Genomic DNA, 23,301 nt, shown 5'->3' with positions numbered 1-23,301 from the left:
GGAGAAGAATGACATCTCTGTTGAGTGTACTCTGTCTTTTGTTTCAGTAGGTGGCTTTTGTTGACTGTAGCAACTGGCAATCGTAAGCTGCATTCACTGTTGGATTGTAGGGAAATTCAATGAGTAAAACTCCCCTTGAGTAAAAAAATCATTGCAAGAACTTTTCTGGCCGACAGATGGGTTTTGGCCTTCACTGGACAGCCCTCATCCTTCCTTCACCACTCCTTATTTGGCATTTTTAACTCCGGAGTGCAATGATGGGCCCATGTCTCATTACATGTGATGATGCACCTCAAAAAAATCATCCCCTTCTTGCTGAAATAGATTCAGAAGTCTCTCACATATTTACAAACTGACCTGTTTTTAATTTTCAGTCAACAACCTCGAAACCCATTGAGTACTAATTTCTATAAAGTCAAGATGATCAATGATAATGGATTGAGCACTCACATAGCTGATACCCCCACTTCTGATGCGACTTCTTCAACAGTGAACTGGAGGGCGATCACCTTTGATAAGCTATCGAATGGCACAGATGTTGTCAGCTGTGAGACTTGAGCTTGGGCATGACTTTCATTTTCTACACTTTCTTGCCCGTCCTTAAATTGTCTGCCCACATAAACTCTTGGTTCTGGGACAGTGTAGCACCCCTAAACTGTACCTTTAAACGAGCTAAAATTTCTGTGGGTTTAATGCCTTCACTAGTTAAAAACTTTATAATTATATGTTACGCAACAGACGACAGAACCACTTGCTCACTCATGACCAACCAGCTCAGAACTGCTTGCTGCATGGAATAGCAGAATTAGTGTTATTTGATTCACCCTTGTAGAAGACACACGAGATACAGAAATAGGGAATTATTATTTTTAGCATGTTGAGTGTATTTGGGTATGCTGATAGGTAGTAGTGGAAAAGTGTCAAACTATATAGACAGAATGATAATGGCAGATAACAGGGCACTTTTAGCTGGTATAAAGTTATTTAAGTCATGCCTCTTGTCAAGAGCAATTAAAATGAAACTATGAAACCTGGTGTTTAGTTCTGAAACATGGGTGTTGATGGTGAATGAAGCATTAAAGATGAGAAAATTTTTAAAAATTAGTAAAAAGAATCACTGGACCAGTCTATGAGAATTGAGAGAGAAAAATGAGAAATAATGTTGAAATGATTGACTTACTGGAAAATGAAGATGTAAGATTCATTAAAGCAGCAAGAATTAGATGGGTGGGTCATATGGCACGAATGGGAGAGGAGGGGATGGCAAGGAAGATATAGAGAGAAACAATGTACAATAGAAGAAGAAAAGGAAGATCATGGAATAGATGGATGTATGGTGTGCAGTGTGACTTGAGGATGCTTGCCAAGGATCAAAACAGATGCCAGGAGGAAATAAATGGCGCGCGGTACTCACTTCAAACACCTTTTGCAAACTTTTCCTAATGTAAATACAGAATTTTAATTATTATACCTTTCATGCATAAAATTTTACTTTTCATAAAGTTTTCCTTTCATTCATAAAATGTTACATATCGCAACTGTGTTTAATCTACAGTGGTTCGGTTTTAAGTTGCTGACCTGGTACATTGAATTAATATAGTATAACGTAACAAAATATGTGTAGTGGAATAACGTCAATATTACACCAAAGTGATTAGTAAAAATTGTGCTCTGTAACTATAAAGCTTACTTGTTAACTACTATACACAACTAATCCAAGCAGTTCATGTTAATCTTATGAACTATATAATTAATGTTATGCAAATAAACAACACAATTAAATCCTGGTAGTTAAAACACCTCCTCTATGAATCATGAGACCTTGCCGTTGGTGAGGGGGCTTGAGTGCTCAGGGATACAGAGTAGCTGGACCGAAGGTGCAACCATATCGGAGAGGTATCTGTTGAGAGCCAGACTAAGGAATGATTCCTGAAAGAGGGCAGCAGCTCTTTCAGTAGTTGTTAGGGGCGTGAGTCACAATGACTTAAACGGCCGTATCAACATCACTCAGTCCTCTGAGTACTGCGCAGCTGAAAGCAATGGAAAACTACAGCTGCTTTTTTCCAAGAAAATGTGGCTCTCTGCATTTTCACATATCAATAATGGAGGCGCCTTCCTTGGTAAAATATTCCGGAGGTAAAATAGTCTCCCGTTCGGATCTCCGGGTGGGGACTACTAAGGAAGGGGTCACCAGAAAATTAAAAAATAACATTCTACAAGTCGGAGCGTGGAATGTTAGAAGCTTAAAAAAGGTTGGTAGGCTAGAAAATTTAAAAAGGGAAATGGATAGGGTGAATGTGGATATAGTAGGAATTAGTGAGGTTCGGTGGGAAGAGGAAGGCGACTTTTGGTCAGGTGATTTTAGAGTAATTAACTCAGCGTCAAATAATGGGCAGGCAGGAGTAGGTTTCGTGATGAACAAGAAGATAGGGAGGAGAGTGGAGTATTTCAAAACGCATAGCGATAGAATCGTTGTAATAAGGATAAAATCAAAACCTAAACCGACAACGATTGTTAACGTTTATATGCCTACAAGCGCCCATGATGATGATGAGGTAGAGTGTGTATACGAAGAGATTGATGAAGCAATTAAACACGTAAAAGGAGATGAAAATTTAATAATAGTTGGAGATTGGAATGCAAGCATTGGAAAAGGCAAGGAAGGAAATATAGTGGGTGAATACAGGCTGGGCAAAAGGAATGAAAGAGGGGACCGACTTATAGAGTTTTGCACGAAGTATAATTTAGTAATTGCCAACACCCAATTTAAAAATCATAATAGAAGAATATACACTTGGAAAAAGCCAGGCGATACTGCAAGGTATCAGATAGATTATATCATGGTTAAGCAAAGATTTAGAAATCAACTCGTTGACTGCAAAACTTACCCTGGAGCAGACATTGATAGCGACCATAATTTGGTGATAATGAAATGTAGATTGGGGTTTAAAAACCTGAAGAAAAGTTGTCAGATGAATCGGTGGAATTTAGAGAAGCTTGAGGAAGAGGAGGTAAAGAAGATTTTCGAGGAGGACATCGCAAGAGATCTGAGTAAAAAAGATAAGGTAGAAAATGTAGAAGAAGAATGGGAGAATGTTAAAAAGGAAATTCTTAAATCAGCAGAAGCAGACTTAGGCGGAATAAAGAGAACTGGTAGAAAACCTTGGGTTTCAGACGATATATTGCAGCTGATGGATGAACGTAGAAAATATAAGAATGCTAATGATGAAGAAAGTAAAAGGAACTATCGGCAATTAAGAAATGCTATAAATAGGAAGTGCAAACTGGCGAAAGAAGAGTGGATTAAAGAAAAGTGTTCAGAAGTGGAAAGAGAAATGAACATTGGTAAAATAGACGGAGCATACAGGAAAGTTAAGGAAAATTTTGGGGTACATAAATTAAAATCTAATAATGTGTTAAACAAAGATGGTACACCAATATATAATACGAAAGGTAAAGTCGATAGATGGGTGGAATATATTGAAGAGTTATACGGTGGAAATGAATTAGAAAATGGTGTTATAGAGGAAGAAGAGGAAGTTGGGGAGGATGAAATGGGAGAAACAATACTGAGATCTGAATTTAAGAGAGCATTAAAAGATTTAAATGGCAGAAAGGCTCCTGGAATAGACGGAATACCTGTAGAATTACTGCGCAGTGCAGGTGAGGAAGCGATTGATAGATTATACAAACTGGTGTGTAATATTTATGAAAAAGGGGAATTTCCGTCAGACTTCAAAAAAAGTGTTATAGTTATGATACCAAAGAAAGCAGGGGCAGAAAAATGTGAAGAATATAGAACAATTAGTTTAACTAGTCATGCATCAAAAATCTTAACTAGAATTTTATACAGAAGAATTGAGAGGAGAGTGGAAGAAGTGTTAGGAGAAGACCAATTTGGTTTCAGGAAAAGTATAGGGACAAGGGAAGCAATTTTAGGCCTCAGATTAATAGTAGAAGAAAGATTAAAGAAAAACAAACCAACATACTTGGCGTTTATAGACCTAGAAAAGGCTTTCGATAACATAGATTGGAATAAAATGTTCAGCATTTTAAAAAAATTAGGGTTCAAATACAGAGATAGAAGAACAATTGCTAACATGTACAGGAACCAAACAGCAACAATAACAATTGAAGAACATAAGAAAGAAGCCCTAATAAGAAAGGGAGTCCGACAAGGATGTTCCCTATCTCCGTTACTTTTTAATCTTTACATGGAACTAGCAGTTAATGATGTTAAAGAACAATTTAGATTCGGAGTAACAGTACAAGGTGAAAAGATAAAGATGCTACGATTTGCTGATGATATAGTAATTCTAGCCGAGAGTAAAAAGGATTTAGAAGAAACAATGAACGGCATAGATGAAGTCCTACGCAAGAACTATTGCATGAAAATAAACAAGAACAAAACAAAAGTAATGAAATGTAGTAGAAATAACAAAGATGGACCACTGAATGTGAAAATAGGAGGAGAAAAGATTATGGAGGTAGAAGAATTTTGTTATTTGGGAAGTAAAATTACTAAAGATGGACGAAGCAGGAGCGATATAAAATGCCGAATAGCACAAGCTAAACGAGCCTTCAGTAAGAAATATAATTTGTTTACATCAAAAATTAATTTAAATCTCAGGAAAAGATTTTTGAAAGTGTATGTTTGGAGTGTCGCTTTATATGGAAGTGAAACTTGGACAATCGGAGTATCTGAGAAGAAAAGATTAGAAGCTTTTGAAATGTGGTGCTATAGGAGAATGTTAAAAATCAGATGGGTGGATAAAGTGACAAATGAAGAGGTATTGCGGCAAATAGATGAAGAAAGAAGCATTTGGAAAAATATAGTTAAAAGAAGAGACAGACTTATAGGCCACATACTAAGGCATCCTGGAATAGTCGCTTTAATATTGGAAGGACAGGTAGAAGGGAAAAATTGTGTAGGCAGGCCACGCTTGGAGTATGTAAAACAAATTGTTAGAGATGTAGGATGTAGAGGGTATACTGAAATGAAACGACTAGCACTAGATAGGGAATCTTGGAGAGCTGCATCAAACCAGTCAAATGACTGAAGACAAAAAAAAAAAAAAAATAGTTAAAACAAATTTTTCTTAATTTAAACTGTCTTTATTTAGCCTAAAATAAGATTCCTATACTATTTAATATTTACTTGAATCATATAGGCAAAAATATTCAAATATTACAGTTATGAAATCAACAAACTAAAAGAAAAAATAGGTGGTATTAATTTTCAAAGAAACAGAAATGTTAAAATTGTAATGGATTTGTCATAATCTGAAGAAAATCACAGTTTTATAACAGAATTCTTAGTCATGAGCTGGCTACTAAACCTAATCTTACCAGAAATCTAACCATGGATTCAATCTAAAGTATACAAACAGTTTGTTTCACAAAGGTGATCTTAAAAACTGACTAAAGAAAATATCCTTCACTGCTTTAAATTTTAATACAGTCTCAAAAAACAAAGCATTTTGTCATTTAACCTGTTCCCTTTGATGCTTACCTTATATTTGTTGTTTGTAGAGTGCTAAAGATAAAAAAATCCAATATAGTCAAGTTTAATTTTTTCCTTAATTCAACAATTAATTCATTCCCAACTGAAATTGTTTATTTCCCACAACTTCTACTTTCCACAATGAATTTTCTAGAATCTGCTGTACCTACCCTAAAAATGCAGAACTAGGGAGGAACTAGGTAGAAGCAAAAAATGAATTTATTATCTCATATGCAAGACTGTAATAATCCAAGTTATTCAGTAGTTTAATGAATGGGGGAGGTTAGTCCATTATTTAACTGCACACACTGTTAACAGCAAGTTTAGCCAATTAATATGAACAGTAATACATTAAAAAATCACCCTGACCATCATTAGTATTATCCAACAAGCAGTAGAGAAAAACATTTGTACATAGTATCTTTCATTGTTTAATAATCACAATCTCCTCCTTCCAACAGCACACGTGCAAACTGAACGTATTTACAAAGATGCTTCATTATATTACTATCTTCATATATTTATTTTTTTCATCAAAATCTTCATGCATAAACAAGAACTGAAACCACTTCTTTCTGTTTTTTATTTATCTATATTTTAAGTTGGATCTTACGATAAGCAATTTATTAACTATTTTAGAATCTACTAATTTCTTTAACAATAATAACTCCTTCCATATTTTGTGATGCTCTTTGCTGCTGGAGAAATCATGGTTTTCCTAGTTCCTACCGGTTAATGACTTACCTGTTCCTATTATTAACTGTGATCATTTATATACTTATCTCAATAAAATAGTTACATACCATATTTAAAGAAATAAAATATAAAAACAAATTAACAATTAAGAATTCTATTTTCATGAATTTATTTAGACTTATTTTCTGAAACAATAAATAATAAAATTCTATCTAATAACTCACCAACAATAAAAAATACAAACAAGTCAAATCACTAAATGATAAGAATATACCTTATTACTTTAAAGAAAACATACGACATGGGAAGTTATGATATAAATCATCGTAATATACAACTGGTAAATGTGTTCTTTTGAAAAATTATGGTAAATTTATGATCACATCATAATAATAATTACATTAAATATTTACAGCAATACAAATACAAGGAATTATATATATATATATATAGATAGATAGATAGATAGATAGAGAGAGAGAGAGAGAGAGAGAGAGAGAGAGAGAAAGAATGAAATAGTTAATATTTACCACAAGTTAGTTATCACTCATCTAAACATATTTCAAGAGCCTTAAAAGTTTTTTTTTAACAACTTCACGTAATTACATCACAAAACAATAAAGAATTAAAGTAGTATAACAAAATGCTGTAATCCAAAATACAGCACATTATAACATCAAAGGAAAAACTTTGAGAAAATTTAAATGCTCTCTACTGGATGTAGTAAACATATCTTCATCACAGCCATTTTAATAACTGGTATCATCATGACACTGTTGTGCTGCAAGTATTTCAAGCTACCTGAAACAAAATAAAAAGACATTTGCCATGAAAGATAATTAAATCTATAATTAAAAAAAAAAGTAGTTGTTACCATCTCACATCCAATTAAACTGTCCAACTTTCATTGAAAAATTGTAAAGTGTATTTCAATACTTCTTAAATAGTTTTTTGGTGGATATACACCTGTTACATATGAATAATGGGGAATAAGTAAAGTTTCCAGGAAATAGAAAAGTTTTTGATTATCTAATACTTACGTTCTTTTGAAGTATGTTTGAGTAGTGATAAAAATCAACAGAATATCGGTAATATGCCAAATAAATACAATCACCATAAATATAATAATAGAATAGTAAGAAATAAAGTTTGTAAGAAATTTCTTAGCCACAATATGTCTTTGTCACATTCTGTATTCTCAGTTTTGCTGCAGTTAATCTACTGAAAGTACCTTCTGATTTCTTCTTCAGCCTTATAGCTGGGTTAGTAGTCTTACCCTGTGCTTACTGCTGTCTCTAGTGTCAGTTCTAGTATAATTAGGAAAACTTCTGAGCATATGGAAGAATAAAATGCAAGCACTTGTCCATTTATTAATGATAACACATTTTTTTGAGGGGAAACAGAAACGGTGTGTACAGAGGACATCTATTAAGTTTTTAACAAATGACCACTAGATGGCAATATTGAAATGTGACATTACTATTGTTGTAAAATCTGACTTTTTTATTGTTACAACAGTGTTAGCTCAGAAATCAGCTTAGTACTTTGTTTACAGTAAGCGTTTAAAAAAAAAAACTTCTGTATAAAAATTTAAGTTTCATGTGAAGGTTATCATTGGATGAAGTTTTTATGATTTTAGTAAGACCTAACTCAACAACAATATCTCAAATCACTTTGTTCAACTTTTGGTAATGAATCACCAGAAAAAACTACTTATAATTGATTTGCAGAATTTTATTGTGGTTGTGCTTCTGTCAGTGAGGAATTTTGTGAAGGTCAACCAAAATCTGTTCTTATTCCAAAATACATCTATGCTGTGATTTACCGTGAGATAGAGGCATCCTTAGGCATATCAGAGACTACACAGTATACTCAATTTTGCATGAACATTTAGCTGTGAAAAAAATCTGTTCCCAATGGATTCTATGTAATTTGACCAAAGCTCAAAAAGAAGTTCATGTAAATTGGTGTGAGGAAATATTAAAAATATTTGACCAAGGAAATGTAAAATCTGTAACAAGATTGTTACAGACTGTTCTTGTTACAACATTGTAACAAGAGATGAAAGTTGGATTCATATTATTCATATGACCTGGAAACTAAGCAACAATCAACTGTTTGGTGTTCCAAGACAAACCAAACCAAACAAAGGTGGTTCATTTGTGAAGCACTTCCAAGAAAACGATCGCTTGTTTCTTCGTTTATACTATACATTAAACATTATACTAAACAACAACTGCTTTAGAGGATTGAAGAACAGTCATTGCTGAATGGTATACAACAATTTGTTTGCCAGAAGTCATCAATGAAATCAGGAAAAACACCGAAAACATCACATCATTCTTCATCATGACAATGCCAGCTCTCACACAGCATGTCAAACAATTTATTATTTAACAGAGAAAAACATGGAATTTATGTCTCATTGCTTGTCTCTACGTTTTTATTGAAGTTGCTAGTTGCCTAACAAGCACACTTTATTTGTTAACAAGCACTACTTACTTTTGAGGTTGCAATCTGATTTCATATTTTACAAGTGGCTTTGCTGTTGTTGATGGAACCTGTCTGAAAATTCATCTAACTCCTTTAGCATGTGGTTGAATAGTACTAGTTTAATCAAAAATCTTTGTTGATTTTCTTTTTCTTTTTTTTCTGTAAAATTTATTTCATTTGTAAATTTTACTTCATTTGAATATGTTTAGTTTGTAGTTTTTTTTTACTGTGTAATATCTGTATGTTATGAAAATATGCATAATTTCATTGTGGAATCACTTGCTTTTAGTTTTGTATATATGTGTACTGATTCTGCTATACATCTGACTACTTTTACATCTAGTGGTTGGTATATTCTTCTTGTCTGAGGTTGAATGTGTCCACTCTGCCAAATATAATACAAATTAAAATGTTTGTAATTTTGAGTTTAATATTTCTTTCAAACTCTGGCTGCCTATAATTAATTTATTATTCCTTTCTAAATAAATATGAATAAATTGACATTAATAAATCATAGAGCTTTAAAAGGTTGGAAACACATTTCATATCTCCTTATGCTTGTACATATCACCTGTAGCATAAAAATTTTACTAAATTTGTTAAGGTGATCACCAACTGATTATTATAAATGACCAAAGATATGGAATAATGCTCTTGGTAATTTATTACTACTAAACCTAAATACTGATCTTACAGCAAAGATATTACAGTTTATGTTTTTGTTAATGTAATTTATATAATCATTCCAAGACAGATTATAACCAATTACTATATTTAAAAAGTTTTCACTAATGATGATTGTTCCATAGTATTGTAAATTATGAGACTAACATTACATTCTTGTTACCTATGTGCACCTTTACAGTGTAGCTATGTTTAGCAATGTTTTTATTGATATGTAATTGGGCACTAAGTAATTCTTACTCACTGTTTAAAAGCCAATATTCATTTAATATTTTGAGGCTAAATTAGCAATATTATATAGTATACTTTTGGAACTTAATATATTTCATTATTGAATTTTTGTGATTGTTGATTGACACATGTTACACATAATGTATTTTCTCTTCTTAGGTGTATCTTAATTTTGTTTCACATTTTCTGCTGGTGTAGGAATGTGACTCTATTAGTATGTGTTTGATAGTAAAATCCAAATTCTTCACAGCAAGACAATTACCATGACAGTTATTTCTTTGTTCACATGATACTCAGATACTCAGATCTTGAGTACATTTGTACAGAAGTATGATGTTATTTGCCAATGCGAGTATCAGTTACAATAAACATCATTTGACTGTTATAAAATTATTTTCCTTATTAAATATTTTTTAATACTATTTAAAAAATAAAATAGGTTTTATTAAATATAAATTATATTATTTAATATAATTAACTATTATTTTTAAAATACAATTAAACATAATATTTAAAATAAATATTTTTCTTATTAAATTTTTTTTTACATTAAGAAATTTAATTTTGTGTAAATTTGCTTTTAATTCATCCAAATTTCAAAATTTTGTAAAGTTTGAACCACAGGAACAAACATAAAGATTTTGATTTTCAAAGGCAGAAAATGAATGATTTTTAAAACTGAAAGAAGTGCTGAATACAATTTTAAGGTAATAAGCAATTATGATTAATGAAAGATATTACAATTAACTAATTAATATATGCAGAAGTTATAAAAATGCACCAAATGATTATGAACCCAACTTTATTTACAGGAATAATTTTATTTTTGATGATGTAGGAATAAGCGAATGTAGGAAACCAGTCATTAAAAATAATATATACTTTACAAGTCAACCTTCAATTATTATATATATATAGTTCAAAACCATGTACAATACAAACAAATAATTAATCTATAAGAAAAAAATCTCAGGAAGAAGTTTCCTGAAAATTAAAGATTGTAAACTAAGAACAAAATATTAATGGTAAAGCAATTTTTTTAATACATTTATTCCTCCTGACTACTAAAGTTAAGAAATATATGTATTGTTTCAACATATGCAATTGGCACATATAATGCGATAGTGAAGAAAGTGACATAAAAATGTAAATGGTCTAGTCTTTTTAATTTGTATTTGGAGAAATAAGAGATAAAACAATCTAAGCACAAAATAACAACCCAGGAAAATATTTGATGTTAAAATTTGCAGATGGGATTAAATTTTGTCAAATTTCATGATGAGTGGCAGGGATTCAATGCTGGAGAAGAATTTCAGGTTGAAAACAAAAATGAAATACAACCAAAAAAAATATAATGAGGAGATTAAAATAAGAAAACACAATACACCAGAAGTCACAGAATTTTGTTATCTATTTACTAAAATTATATCGATAGACAAAGTAAAGATGACATCAAAAGTAAACAAGCATAACCAAGAGAGCTACATGCAGGAATGTGATCGATCAGTTGATATTGAACACGTCTTATAGATGGAAAATAAATTCTAAAACTATGTAGTTTACCACTTTTTGACTGTAAAAATTGGGCAACAGGGAAGGCAAAAGAACAAAAACGGCTGTTGAGATGTGAGGTTACAGAAAATATTGAAAAATGGGCAGGTTGGCAGAATATTGTTAAAAGAGTAAGGTTGGTGTTGGAGGCCATACATTAAGGCATCTCCTCTTTTTCTGTTTTTGCCTCTGGAACCACCAAAAGGTATTACTTTAGAGGATGAATGAGGATGATATGTATGAATGCAAATGAGGTGTAGTCTTGTACAGTCTCGTCGACCATTCCTGAGATGTATGGTTAATTGAAACCCAACCACGGAAGAACACTGGTATCCATGATCTAGTACTCAAATCTGTAACTGCCGTTACTAGGATTTGAGCCTTAGAATTCTCGACTTCAAAATCAGTTGATTTGCAATGAGTTCACCACTATATCAACAGTGAATTACATTAAGGCATTCAGGGTAGTTATTGAATTTCAGAAAAGAAGTATTTAAGTAAAAACAGCAAAGGAAGGCAAATTATAATAAATAAGGCAAGTTGTTGAGAGTAAGACAGTAGCATAAAATAGAAAATTATGTTTGATATCATGACTTGCAGCATGAAGTGTTTTCTTATGTACCAGTTACATATCTTTTTCATAAAATTATTCATCTCTTATATAATTGCAAAATATTTCTATAGGAAAATATGGAACAGTTCATAACCTTAATCTTTCACAAATAAAATACACTTCTGCTAAACAAGTAAACAACAATTTCCTGTCAAACAATATTCGGTACTTACGTATTAATGGCATCGCAGCTACAGCTTTATTTAAAATTGAGTATTTATTTTATTGAGTCTCTTTATTAATTTTAAGAAATGGTTATTTATATTTATTTATTTTATAAATATAATTTAACCAAACTTAACCTACACTTGCTTCGCTCGCTAACCTTGATTAATTAACACCGTAATTTTTTTAGTATTTATTTAATAAATTCAGTAATGATTGCAATTATTTATTATTTAAATAACAATAATTACTGAATTTATTAAATAAATACTCAAAAAATTACGGTGTTAATTAGTCAAGGTTAGCAAGCAAAGCAAGCGTAGGTTAAGTTTGGTTAAATTATATTTATAAAATAAATAAATAGACTGTTTTGAATCTATGTTAAACTCTATATTGGCCCATTTTCCATCGAAATCCGATTGACTACTTTGTTTTTAAATAAAGCTGTAGCTGCGGTGACGTAAGTACCCAATATTCCAACAAAACTTGAACCAATTTTCTCATAATTTGTTTTAAAGAATAACTGACAATTATTATTAATAAATATATTAAAATAAAAATAGGATTAAATGGAAATAAACAAATGTGAACGGTAAAATGCTAACTCTTTTGAAAAACAAATGAACTATATAAGATTACACACTTTCTAAATAAGCAGAAATTTACTTCCAGAAGATATCTTCAAATCTTTTACTAAGCTCTTTCACTGAAAGTATTTTATCTGTTATGGAAATTTTGAGAGGATTTTAATATATGGTCAAATAGTATATCATCATAAGTAGTAATTGCAATATCACCATCAAAATTTCAGAATATGTTCTAAAAAAGATTTAATGGAAGATTTCTAAAAACTTTAAAGTTGTCATTTTTTATTTTGAGGAGTATAAATTAAACATCTACTTTTACAGTAAAAATAATTTAATGTATATTAATATTTACTTGTAAATAAAGCAGTTATCAGTTTAATAAATAAAATGGTCCCAGTAAATGCTCATATAGTGCAGACTGCATCAGTGAATTCAGTGATTTCAAAACATAATAAATAGTTAATATTTTTATTTATTTACATTTTTAACACATGAATAAATTTAACTCATGAAACCATTTAAATTACCACACCTTACTTTTAAAGAGTAACATTCTTCAGACGACCACTAATTTATTGTAGGCAACCTATCAGGCATATCAGAAGATAACATGATAGGAAAACAATTTGCACATAAGCTGTTCTGACTAATGACATGTGCCAGGAATTTCATGTCATGTGGCTTGTAGTTCCATTTTGATGAAAAAAATATATATTTTCTAATTTACATGAGTGAATTGAAAATGAAAAATCAAATATTGAGGTCTCAAACATTTGAACATAAGCATGCTCTGGTGACAGCTCATTCTCTACCACAAAAAAAAAACATCCAATAAGGCCAAACAAAGAGATCATGCATCATACTGTAACTTCTGTACTGTGAAGTGGTCTTCACTAAGTACTGTTAAATCAATAATTGTTCTGTTTAATAACAGAACCCAGTATCTGAAATAAGTTTATACAAATAAGTGGTTTATCAATTCTTACTTTTCATTAATAACTGTAAAAATGTCTCACAAAAATTAGCTTGGTTTTATAGGCTTGTCTACGTATTGCATTAATACCTTAAATTTTCATAGAGGTATAAGCAGAATGTACATCCTTAGGTAAAACTTCTACTTTGATCTCTCCCACTAAAGCCAAAGTAGCAATTATACTATTGCCACATTACCAGATTCACAAACAATCTGCATACAAACAAGGAGGGATATATTCTGTCAGAAATTTATCTATCTAGAAAAAAAAATTAGAGAAATGTCCTTTGATTATTTATTACCATGTCTTTTTTATTACAGAGAAAGCTAATACTACTTTTTTAGTAGGAACACTGAATATAAATCAACAAGAAAGATCTAATTTATAAAAAAAGAAAAGAATCTGTTCACTTACAATAATTTCACATATTAATTATACTGAAAAGTATTTCCAGTAGATATTTATGAAGCTTTATCAGCTCATTTAACGGTAGTGGTGTTATTGATGTTGGCTAGGAGATCCTTAGAAGGTATTAATCCTAGAATGCTGCCAATATGTATTTGAGATGTAAGCACCATTTTACTTTCGTTCCCTCACTCCACCTGATTGTTGTATCTTTCTCCCAACACAAATTATTCTTTCCTTGCTTTGTTCTGTATGAGTTGATGGAAAATTAAGTCTGTAGTTCACACGTAAAGGTGAGTAAACTAAATCTTTTACAAAGTCTGCACATATTGTAGACATACTGTCAGTAATGCATGTACCTGTCACATGTCTGTTAGACATACTGACAGTTACAAAGTCGTTTTTTTTTTACATCTTGTAGACATATGGTCAGTTATTTCTGTTCTTATAATGCATGTCTTATAAAAGTGATGAGAATAATTAGTGGATAAATATTAAGTTTGTTCTTTTTTAACAAAAACTGCAGTACACCCCTCTGATTTAAAAATAATTGAGGGATACACTGGATCTTTTAGTAATCATTACAAATACAGTAGTTACTTAGTTTAGTAGCCTTTTGTTTATTTCATAAGGGTAAAAAAGGAAAATGGCCTCAAGTTCAGCAATGAATGAGCAAGAGATTCTTGCAGTTTTACAACAGCAACTAGATTAAGTACATTTGTCTGATTACAAAGAAGAAGTGGAGTTTACAGAAGAAGATTTTTTTCAGCAATTCTGATCTTGATTCGAATTACGATCCAGATAAAGAACCTATGGTATGTGATATTGACAGTGAAGTAGAAAATATTATTCATGAAAATATATGAAGCTCTGAAAAGGTATCTAATCTTCCTAACATAAATGAGAAATATACAAGAAAACAACCAACGCAGGAAAGGACAAAACCAGAAAAACATCCACGCATTGAAAACCAAGGTGAAATTTAAAAAATTGATGGTTATAAGGTCAAGGGAAAAATGGGACATGGAAATGGGCCACAGAACCTCTAAAAGACCAGAAAAACACAGAAATCCCCCAAAAAATACTATTCACATTAGACCACATATTAAAAATATTGTAAAGTATATCCATGATCCCTTAAAATGCTTCAAACTATTCTTTAATTGAAATACTATGCAAACAATTTTATTACATATAAATGAAGAAATAAACCTCCAGCGAGCAAATTATTTGGATCAGAGTCGTTCTGCTTTACAAAATCTTGCTATGGATGAGCTTGAAGCAGTTTTTAGACTTATAATTTTAGCTGGAACCATGAAAAATAATAATTTGCCAATAAAAATTATTTTTGAAGATACTCAATGTGGTGATAAATATCAAAGCACCATCACCATGTCATTGTTTCGGTTTAATTTTTTAACAAATTCTTTAAGGTTTGATGATCGGGAAACTAGAGTTCAATGGCAAGTAGAGTTAAAACTTGCTGCTATCAAAGATGAATGGGATACACTCACACAAAATTATATATCATGTTATACCTTGTGGCACGAATTCATAACAGCACTGTAATATAATTATAATGTCATTGTAATTGAAAAATGAAAGGAGTAACTTAACAATCAATCAAACTTATTGGTAAAATTAACTTATATTAACATTCTATCACAGATAGAATGTTAATATATCATGCAATGTTGCTTTTGCTGAAAATTCAACAGTTTTGGAACAAATCTTGCTGCTGCTCATTTCTTACACAAAATGTCAGTCAATTGTTTCACACAAGCCATACGAGATTCTCACCTCTTCAGCAATTCTCTAATAGTGATTAAGATGTCCTTTATTTTGTCAATATTTTCATATGTTGTTATATTGGTATATCCAACCCTTTTGTCATCTTCAATGACTTCACGACTTTCTTGAAACCATTTACACCACTCATAAACCATTGGTGTCAACATAACATCTTTACCAGAAAATTTTTTATTCCATTTTTAACATAAAATTTAATGCAAATCATTTTTCTGTAAAATTTAAAGAAATAAATCCTAATTACTCAGCTACCAAAATTGAACTAGTATGGCTGAAAATACTGATATACATTATAGAAGTGCTGCTATCACATGGGAAATAGACAAAATTCAGACAAGTACAGCTGATAAAATTTTTTTAAATTCTCTTATATTTTTTTTTATCACACTCATATTTCAGGGTTATATTTTGTTTTTCAACTTGTAAAATTAGATGGTAAATAAAATTTTAAAAGATATAGGAAACCAACTGTAACTGGTACACTTATCCACAGCTTATCTAATCATCCTAAACAGCATAATAAACAACTTCTTCAAACTGAATTTGAAGGATGTACACTCGTCAACAAGGAAATAAAACTTCTAACAAATGTTATTACGCACACCATAACAAAACAAATTGCAACATAAAATTAAAATTAAATCAAAATGCAATAATAGAAAATATTTAATTCATCAATGAATATACTATATTCATTACACAACAATTAACTATCACACAAAATTCTCTACATTTTCTAATAATTATGTCGTTATATTGCTTTCAAAATAGCTTAAAAAAAATAATTCATAAAATCATAAAAAGCTAACTAAAATCAAGATCCCACTTGTATCTAAATTCCAAGAATTGTAGAAAAATGTTACATTGGATGTTGATATAAACATAGAAACGTATGCAAACCAATACTACACATACATAATCCTCAACACAAAATCAATACCTGTTAAATAGACTGCATGTGTGCTCAAATATACAGTACATATATACTAACACACTAACTTAGTACATCACACTAACTTGCAAAGTTCATAAAAACCATAACTAAACATACATATTCAAATGTTGTGAAATGGACAAATTAAATTTTAAAAAAAGTAGTCAAAAACGTATTTTGAAGTTTTCTAACCATCTAAAATTATAAGCCAACACCTTCTACTTTACACACTTTTTAGCAGTACATCATAACATGATGTACTGCTAAAAAATGAAGAATTCAATGATTTAATTACAAAAATAAATTAATTATTTCAGATGTAATTACAGTTAACTGTGTGCAAAGTGACATGCAACCACAATGATGCCTAATTACAATTCTTTTTTTTTTTTAATTATCTTTTAACCTACAAATTATGCCAGTAATCTACAAAAATCCATGTTGCCCAGTTAAATAAAACAAATGTCACTTCAAAGCAATATCAGTCAATCTATCACAAAATTCCAAAATGGTCAATCTTTGAGTTTAATCCGAATGAAATAAGTGAATGCAAGCTTTTGTAATTAACAAACATATTTATAGCTTGAATATTTCACATTCAAGCTGATTCATTTAGACTTCTTGTTCCTATAAACATGATTTTTTTATTACATAACACATGATCACAGTATTGCCAAATATTACATCATTAGATTTAATTGTTTCAAAAGAGTATTTTCCTTTAATCGCTTACTTATAAAGATTTTAAAATAAATTAGAATATCTAAAAATTTTGATTAAAATTAATTTTGATGACAATTTGTTGATGAATGAGTAATAAAATTGTCTTATGTGGCCTTTTTATAGGGGTTAATATGGTAATGCCAGAATAATGATATGCTTTGGTCTGCCGGTTTTTCACTGATTTAGAATACATGTATTTTCAATGTTGCAATAATATTTCATCCAGGAAATTTGAAAGAGGTGGGCCCATTGATAAGCATACCTTAGAGTAAATTCAATGGTATCCGGGATTTTTTTTTTTTGTTATGGCTTGTATTCAAATTTGAGTTTATATTGGTGTCATGTTGTCTTGTAACATGTGAGTTTTTCTATATGTGAATAGATATTCAATAATTTGTTGATTTCATCCAGAGATATTAACAATACATCACATGAACAAAGAACATGGCAGTAGAATAAATAACCTTTGCAAATCAATCAACCACAAAATTGTGGCTGCAATCAGTATTAATCACTCAACAAATAAAAAAGAACTATGTTAATCATGTAGCTTAGGTTATGATTTCTTGTTATAATACTGAGTTGTCACCAGACAGTTTGTAATGTTATTTATGCATTCATATTTTATAATTGTGTTATTTCAAATTCAAGCTGATTTATTTAGAGTTCTGTTAAAAAATATGATTTTTTTTATTACATAAAACATGATGGCAGCATTGTACGGTGCATTTATCAGTTGCTTTATTGAATTTTGTTATGAGAAAACATTTGTGTCACCAATGTAGCCAATCATAATCACTGTAAGGCTCAATGTTGATTTTATTTTAATTACCGAAAACGGCTAGTTAGGGACATTTTTTTGGCATTTTTAACAAATATATAGTAGGACACAGCTTAGATTTATGTAAAACATGAGCATCAGTTACAGCTAAGGTGAATAAGATTAAACTGGAACCTGTGAAGAGTAAAAATATTATAGATGACCCTACTGCTGAAGCGTAGAAAAAATCAATCTTGGAGGGCAGGATATATATGTAATGAGAAGTGAAGCAAAAGTAGGGTGAAAGATGGTACATTTTTGGGCTATTTCATTCTTATGATAAATGCTCAGCATTTAGAAAAAAACATTTACTAAGCATAAAATTGAGCTTTTTTTGCTAGAAAGTGTTTTCTGTAGGATTTAAAAAATGAACATGATTTTTTAAGTCATGAGTCAGGTGATGACACGGATCAAAATTATGTGATTAATAAAAACGCTGATTTGTTGGGCAACAGAATAGATCGGCTGAACAGTAAATGTAACGATTGCAAGTGGTATTATGTCTATAACAGCATACATTGGTGCACTGTGCAACATGTTAAGAGTTTAAACAGTCTAAAAAATTGATATTCTATCTTGACATAAAGTAAATGTATAATAGATAACAATTAACTTTCTCATTTATAACCAATAACATTACTTATATTAGATATATGTGGACTACTAACCAATTAATAAGATTAAAAATCTTTTAAGATTGTGTGAATGTTTTGGGTTTAAAATCATATAAATTAATGGGCTTAAAAAACTGTTAATGGACCTTTACTATCGCACATACTTTGAGCTTTTTAAACAATCAAGTGAGTCACATTCCAAATTAGATAAATATGGAAAATAATGAAAAGGTCACATTTTTAATACATCCTGCTCATAAAAAAACATACACAAAGGCTTTGTTGCTGAAAGTAATAAGTGATACAGTGGTTGGAATAATTCAGAAAATTTAGGTGCAGCATTGCTAAATACTTCACCAATTGACCACCAGTTGACAAAGTGGTTTTGTTTATGAATGTCACATCATGTTCAAACTGATTCATTAAATAAATGTTCAATAAATATGGTTTTTCAGTACTTAAAAAAAAATTGTAACAGCCACACAACACGCATTGTGAGTTTTAGCATAAACCCATAATCTCAACATGCTCTTACAACATGTAATCTACAAAAGCATTAAATATGATGGAAAAAACAACATATCAAAGAACTAATATAACAAAAATGATGCTATTTAACCACAAACTAAATGGGTTATACTAATGTCTTCAAGACCAGTCCCATTTCTAGGTGCAGCACAATAGCTTTGAAAACTTCTTTGGAAGCAAATTTGCATACATAAGGTGTAGCAATGAGTTTGTCACATTCATTTTCCCCCCAATTAGTAGAGGCTTGTAATAGTGATAGTAAGGAGTTGTTGAGAAAATTAACTTGATTAAAGTTCATTTTGTCAGTTACCATGAATATGGGGTCCAAAATAATCAGTGTGTTACTGTCATGGGCTAGACTGAATAAAATGTCAGTTACTGCCATTTAGCATTCAATTTTGACAAACAATTAACCTTTTATAATAATATCCCTTCTTGTAAAGTAATTTGATTTACTCTAAAAATTTTTAATAAAAATAAAATGGTAAATGTCCTGCATGGCTGCCACTAACCCTCTATTGTTTTTAGGGAGGTGTTAGGGGTTTTAGTGTATATAAACAAACCTTGAACTTTAGATGCATTCTAGGATAATATAAGGCAGTAAGTTAGAGAGTGAATGGTAGCAAAGGAAATTGAAAACTACATACAAATAACATACATGGTCAGGAAATGCATGGAAGAAATGGTGGGCATTTAGTAATATTCTGATTTTAAAATAAACTACATTTTTTGTGAGTAAATAATGTTTTATTATTCTTATGCCTAAATATAAGATCATTATATGTAATTTAAAAGTGACTAAACCCTTTTCCATACCTTACATTTACAAAATAAATTTATTTTAATATAAATGAAATATTTAATATTAATTACTCACCATATAGTTCTATTTTATAATATCCAACAACGTTTCCGTCTACTGTTGCCTCTCATCCTTTTGCGTTTTTCTTTTCCACGCTGTTCTTTATCCTTCCTTATCTCACGAACTAGAGTATAAAAGGCATCATCAACCCCCATTCGTGTCTTTGCTGAAGTCTCCACAAAAGCAACACCATACTGTTTAGCAACTTCCCGAGCTTCGGTCATGTCTACTGCCCACGAAGGCAGATCACACTTATTTCCTACTAAAACCATAGGTACCTCTTCAGCATCTTTTACCCTTTTTATCTGTTCCCTATAAGTTCCAATGTCTTCAAACGATTTTGCACTATTTACGGCAAATACCAATAGAAATCCTTCCCCCGTTCTCATATACTGATCCCTCATCGCACTGTACTCTTCTTGGCCTGCAGTATCTAATATATCTAATAAACATGTTTCTCCATCAATGACCACTTGTTTCCTATACGAATCTTCAATAGTTGGATCATACTCATCAACAAAGTGATTCTGAATCAACTGAATCGTTAAAGCACTTTTACCCACACCACCAGCTCCGACTACAACCAACTTATATTCTGTCATTATTAACAGCAATACACACAATACTTAAGAAAATAACACACCCGGCTAAACGAAATTTCAAATATCAACCTATCTCTAAACAATAAAACAATAGCGCGGATGCTACATATGTTCACAAAAATAAATACATATTTTATGCATAATGTTAAATGAAAAGAATTCACAAACAGGTCAATCAAAAACAACACACTAAAACTACTATACAGCGAAAAAAACGTAAACATTCACCAGCTGATAAACGCCATGTCCGTTTTTCGGCTTTGGTGAACTAAGTCATCAACGCCTTCAGAATCTAAGAATGCCGGGCTTTCCCATAAAGGTTTGTGATGACTTTATACGATTACACAATTTTGAAAGTAGTACTTTTGTTTCTGAACGCCTATTTCTATTCACTAATAATAAATTAAAAACGTACAAAATAGAACTGCAATAATGCTAGATTAATTAAAACATTTTGAAAGAATATAGGAGCCTCCAGCTGTTTAAGTGAAACGTTTCACGTTTTGAACCACAATCCCTTTTCTCCTCAGTTCCTTCTAATTCTGAATTCACCTTTATTGTCAATTAAAATAATTAAAAATATAAATTTTGGTCGGTTTAGAAAATTTCAATCGTATAAAAAAGTCAACAAGTGGCGATAACAACACTGAAGTAGTATTTTAATTCAGGTGTGTACACAGTTCAAAACGGAAGGGGCTGCAGCTTTCTGAATTTAACTATGCAATAATACCTTTTGTTATTAGATTCCGTTTGTTATTTATTATTCAATAAATTAATTTATTCAATTTATTAATCATTGCTAACATACATGTTATTGGGAGGAAAATCAAAATTTCCCTTCACTTTTTGACTTACCCTAGTAATTATTATATGAGTATATGTTTCTCAAGCATTACAGTATGTGTAAAAATTCTTGAACTCGCTGTCTGATATGACAACAGAAAATAAAGATCTCTTTAAAAGCTGCTTCTGAGAGACGGGTAAAATTTACAGTATGTTAAGATCTAGTGCAGATTTTTTTTTACAAGTTGAATGAAACTTTTTTCCTTTAAATTACTTATATTAAACAGGGAGAAAAGAACTCATTCTAAAGAAAAAAGAAGTTCTTTCAATTTTGCTTGACACTTATTAAGCATAACAAAAGATTGCTTTTGTTATGCAATAATACCTAACTAATGGTTCAAATATTTTAATATAATATTTTTCAAATATTTATTTAAAAAAATAATAATTTTGTACCAATAGTTTGCGAGGATTAGATGCAAATCCTCTAACTACAGCTTCAACTAATTATTCCTTGTTAGCAAAAACATATTGTTGGTGAACGCTTAACATAGCTAATTCATTTAACCTGTTTTCACCTATGTTATTTCTTAGCCATGTTTTAATTTGAAGAAGGTAGCTAAATTAAAGCTCTATAGAACTTGTTGTTTAGGCAGTGAAAGAAATATCAGCAGGGTCTTTCTAATAGTCGGGAAATCGATTCGTTCTTTTTTAAACCCCAATTATGTCTGGCGCTTACTGTACTTCATTCCACGTTTTGAACCACAATCCCCTTTCTCCTCAATTACTTCTAAATTGTAGAAAGTTGCACAATATGAAGTACTTTCACTCCATTCCTACAATGTTACTCGAATGGAAGTTTATCAATGAAAATTAAGGCAATTTGTCTGCATAAATTCTGACTTCTAAAGTTGAAATGATGGAGTCCAAGTAAGGAATTATTGCCTTTTACAAAATTCGGATGCATGATTGATTCTATGTTGGCCAGCAATGGCCAACAATGACGCCAGCAATGGCGGCGGTTATATCAACCAGTTCATTAAAATTCAGTTCCATTAAAATGTCGCTTGCTTCTTTTAAAACAGCAGCTATGATGTTCTCCACACCTTCCCAATGATTTCATAGCATGTAGGAATAGTTTGAATGCTTGGCTTTGATTACGTCAAGTATCTTCAATTGAAGTGCAATACTTAGGAATTAATGTTACTGGCACAATAAATGAAGAATGCATGCTGCTGCATGCAAATATGCATTTTTTCTTGTTGCTGTATTTTCCTTTTCAGCGAAGGTCTCTAACATATTAACAATGTCAATGAAATGATCCTTAAAAATACGAATACTCTTATTTCTATGACTACCCAGTTTTACACAATTTAGTAATGCTAGCAATAAGCTTGCATCGTAAAACATACTCGTGAAAAAATGTGATTATCGCCTTGATAGTTCAGTTCTAACACAGTTACGAATTTCTGGGATAACGTTTAAGTTATTTACAAAGGTTAAGCTTGTGAGAAGAGCAATGGAAGTAGAAGGGTTTTTTGTACTTTTGTTTCAAGATTGCCTGCACACCTCCTTCATTCCTCTTTTTCTCCTGTTTAGCCTCCAGTAACTACCGTTTAGATAATACTTCAGAGGACGAATGAGGATGATATGTATGAGTGTAAATGAAGTGTAGTCTTGTACATTATCAGTTCGACTATTCCTGAGATGTGTGGTTAATTGAA

At 30.9% G+C, this 23,301-nt stretch overlaps 1 protein-coding gene across 1 annotated transcript; it reads right to left on the bottom strand.

The window, feature by feature from the left end:
* Positions 1 to 6,567: 6,567 nt before the first annotated feature.
* On the bottom strand, positions 6,568 to 21,225 carry Ras85D (GTPase ras-like protein 1). The gene is made up of 2 exons (XM_075370621.1): positions 20,208 to 21,225; positions 6,568 to 7,000 (listed from the first exon to the last, which is right to left on the bottom strand). Exon 1 carries the CDS (start codon positions 20,792 to 20,794, stop codon positions 20,222 to 20,224), a length of 573 nt encoding a protein of 190 aa, XP_075226736.1. The 5' UTR covers positions 20,795 to 21,225; the 3' UTR covers positions 6,568 to 7,000; positions 20,208 to 20,221.
* Between the last annotated feature and the right edge of the window lie 2,076 nt (positions 21,226 to 23,301).

This window comes from Lycorma delicatula, chromosome 1 (assembly GCF_047948215.1).
Source record: "Lycorma delicatula isolate Av1 chromosome 1, ASM4794821v1, whole genome shotgun sequence".
In the NCBI taxonomy this organism is placed as follows: Eukaryota; Metazoa; Arthropoda; class Insecta; order Hemiptera; family Fulgoridae; genus Lycorma; species Lycorma delicatula.
The sequence above is the reverse complement of the archived record's forward strand: the minus strand, read 5'-3'. Positions and strand labels throughout refer to the sequence as shown.

Bases quoted from the DNA above. Each gene is read 5' to 3' on its own strand.
- Ras85D (XM_075370621.1), bottom strand. From the start codon at position 20,794: ATGACAGAATATAAGTTGGTTGTAGTCGGAGCTGGTGGTGTGGGTAAA.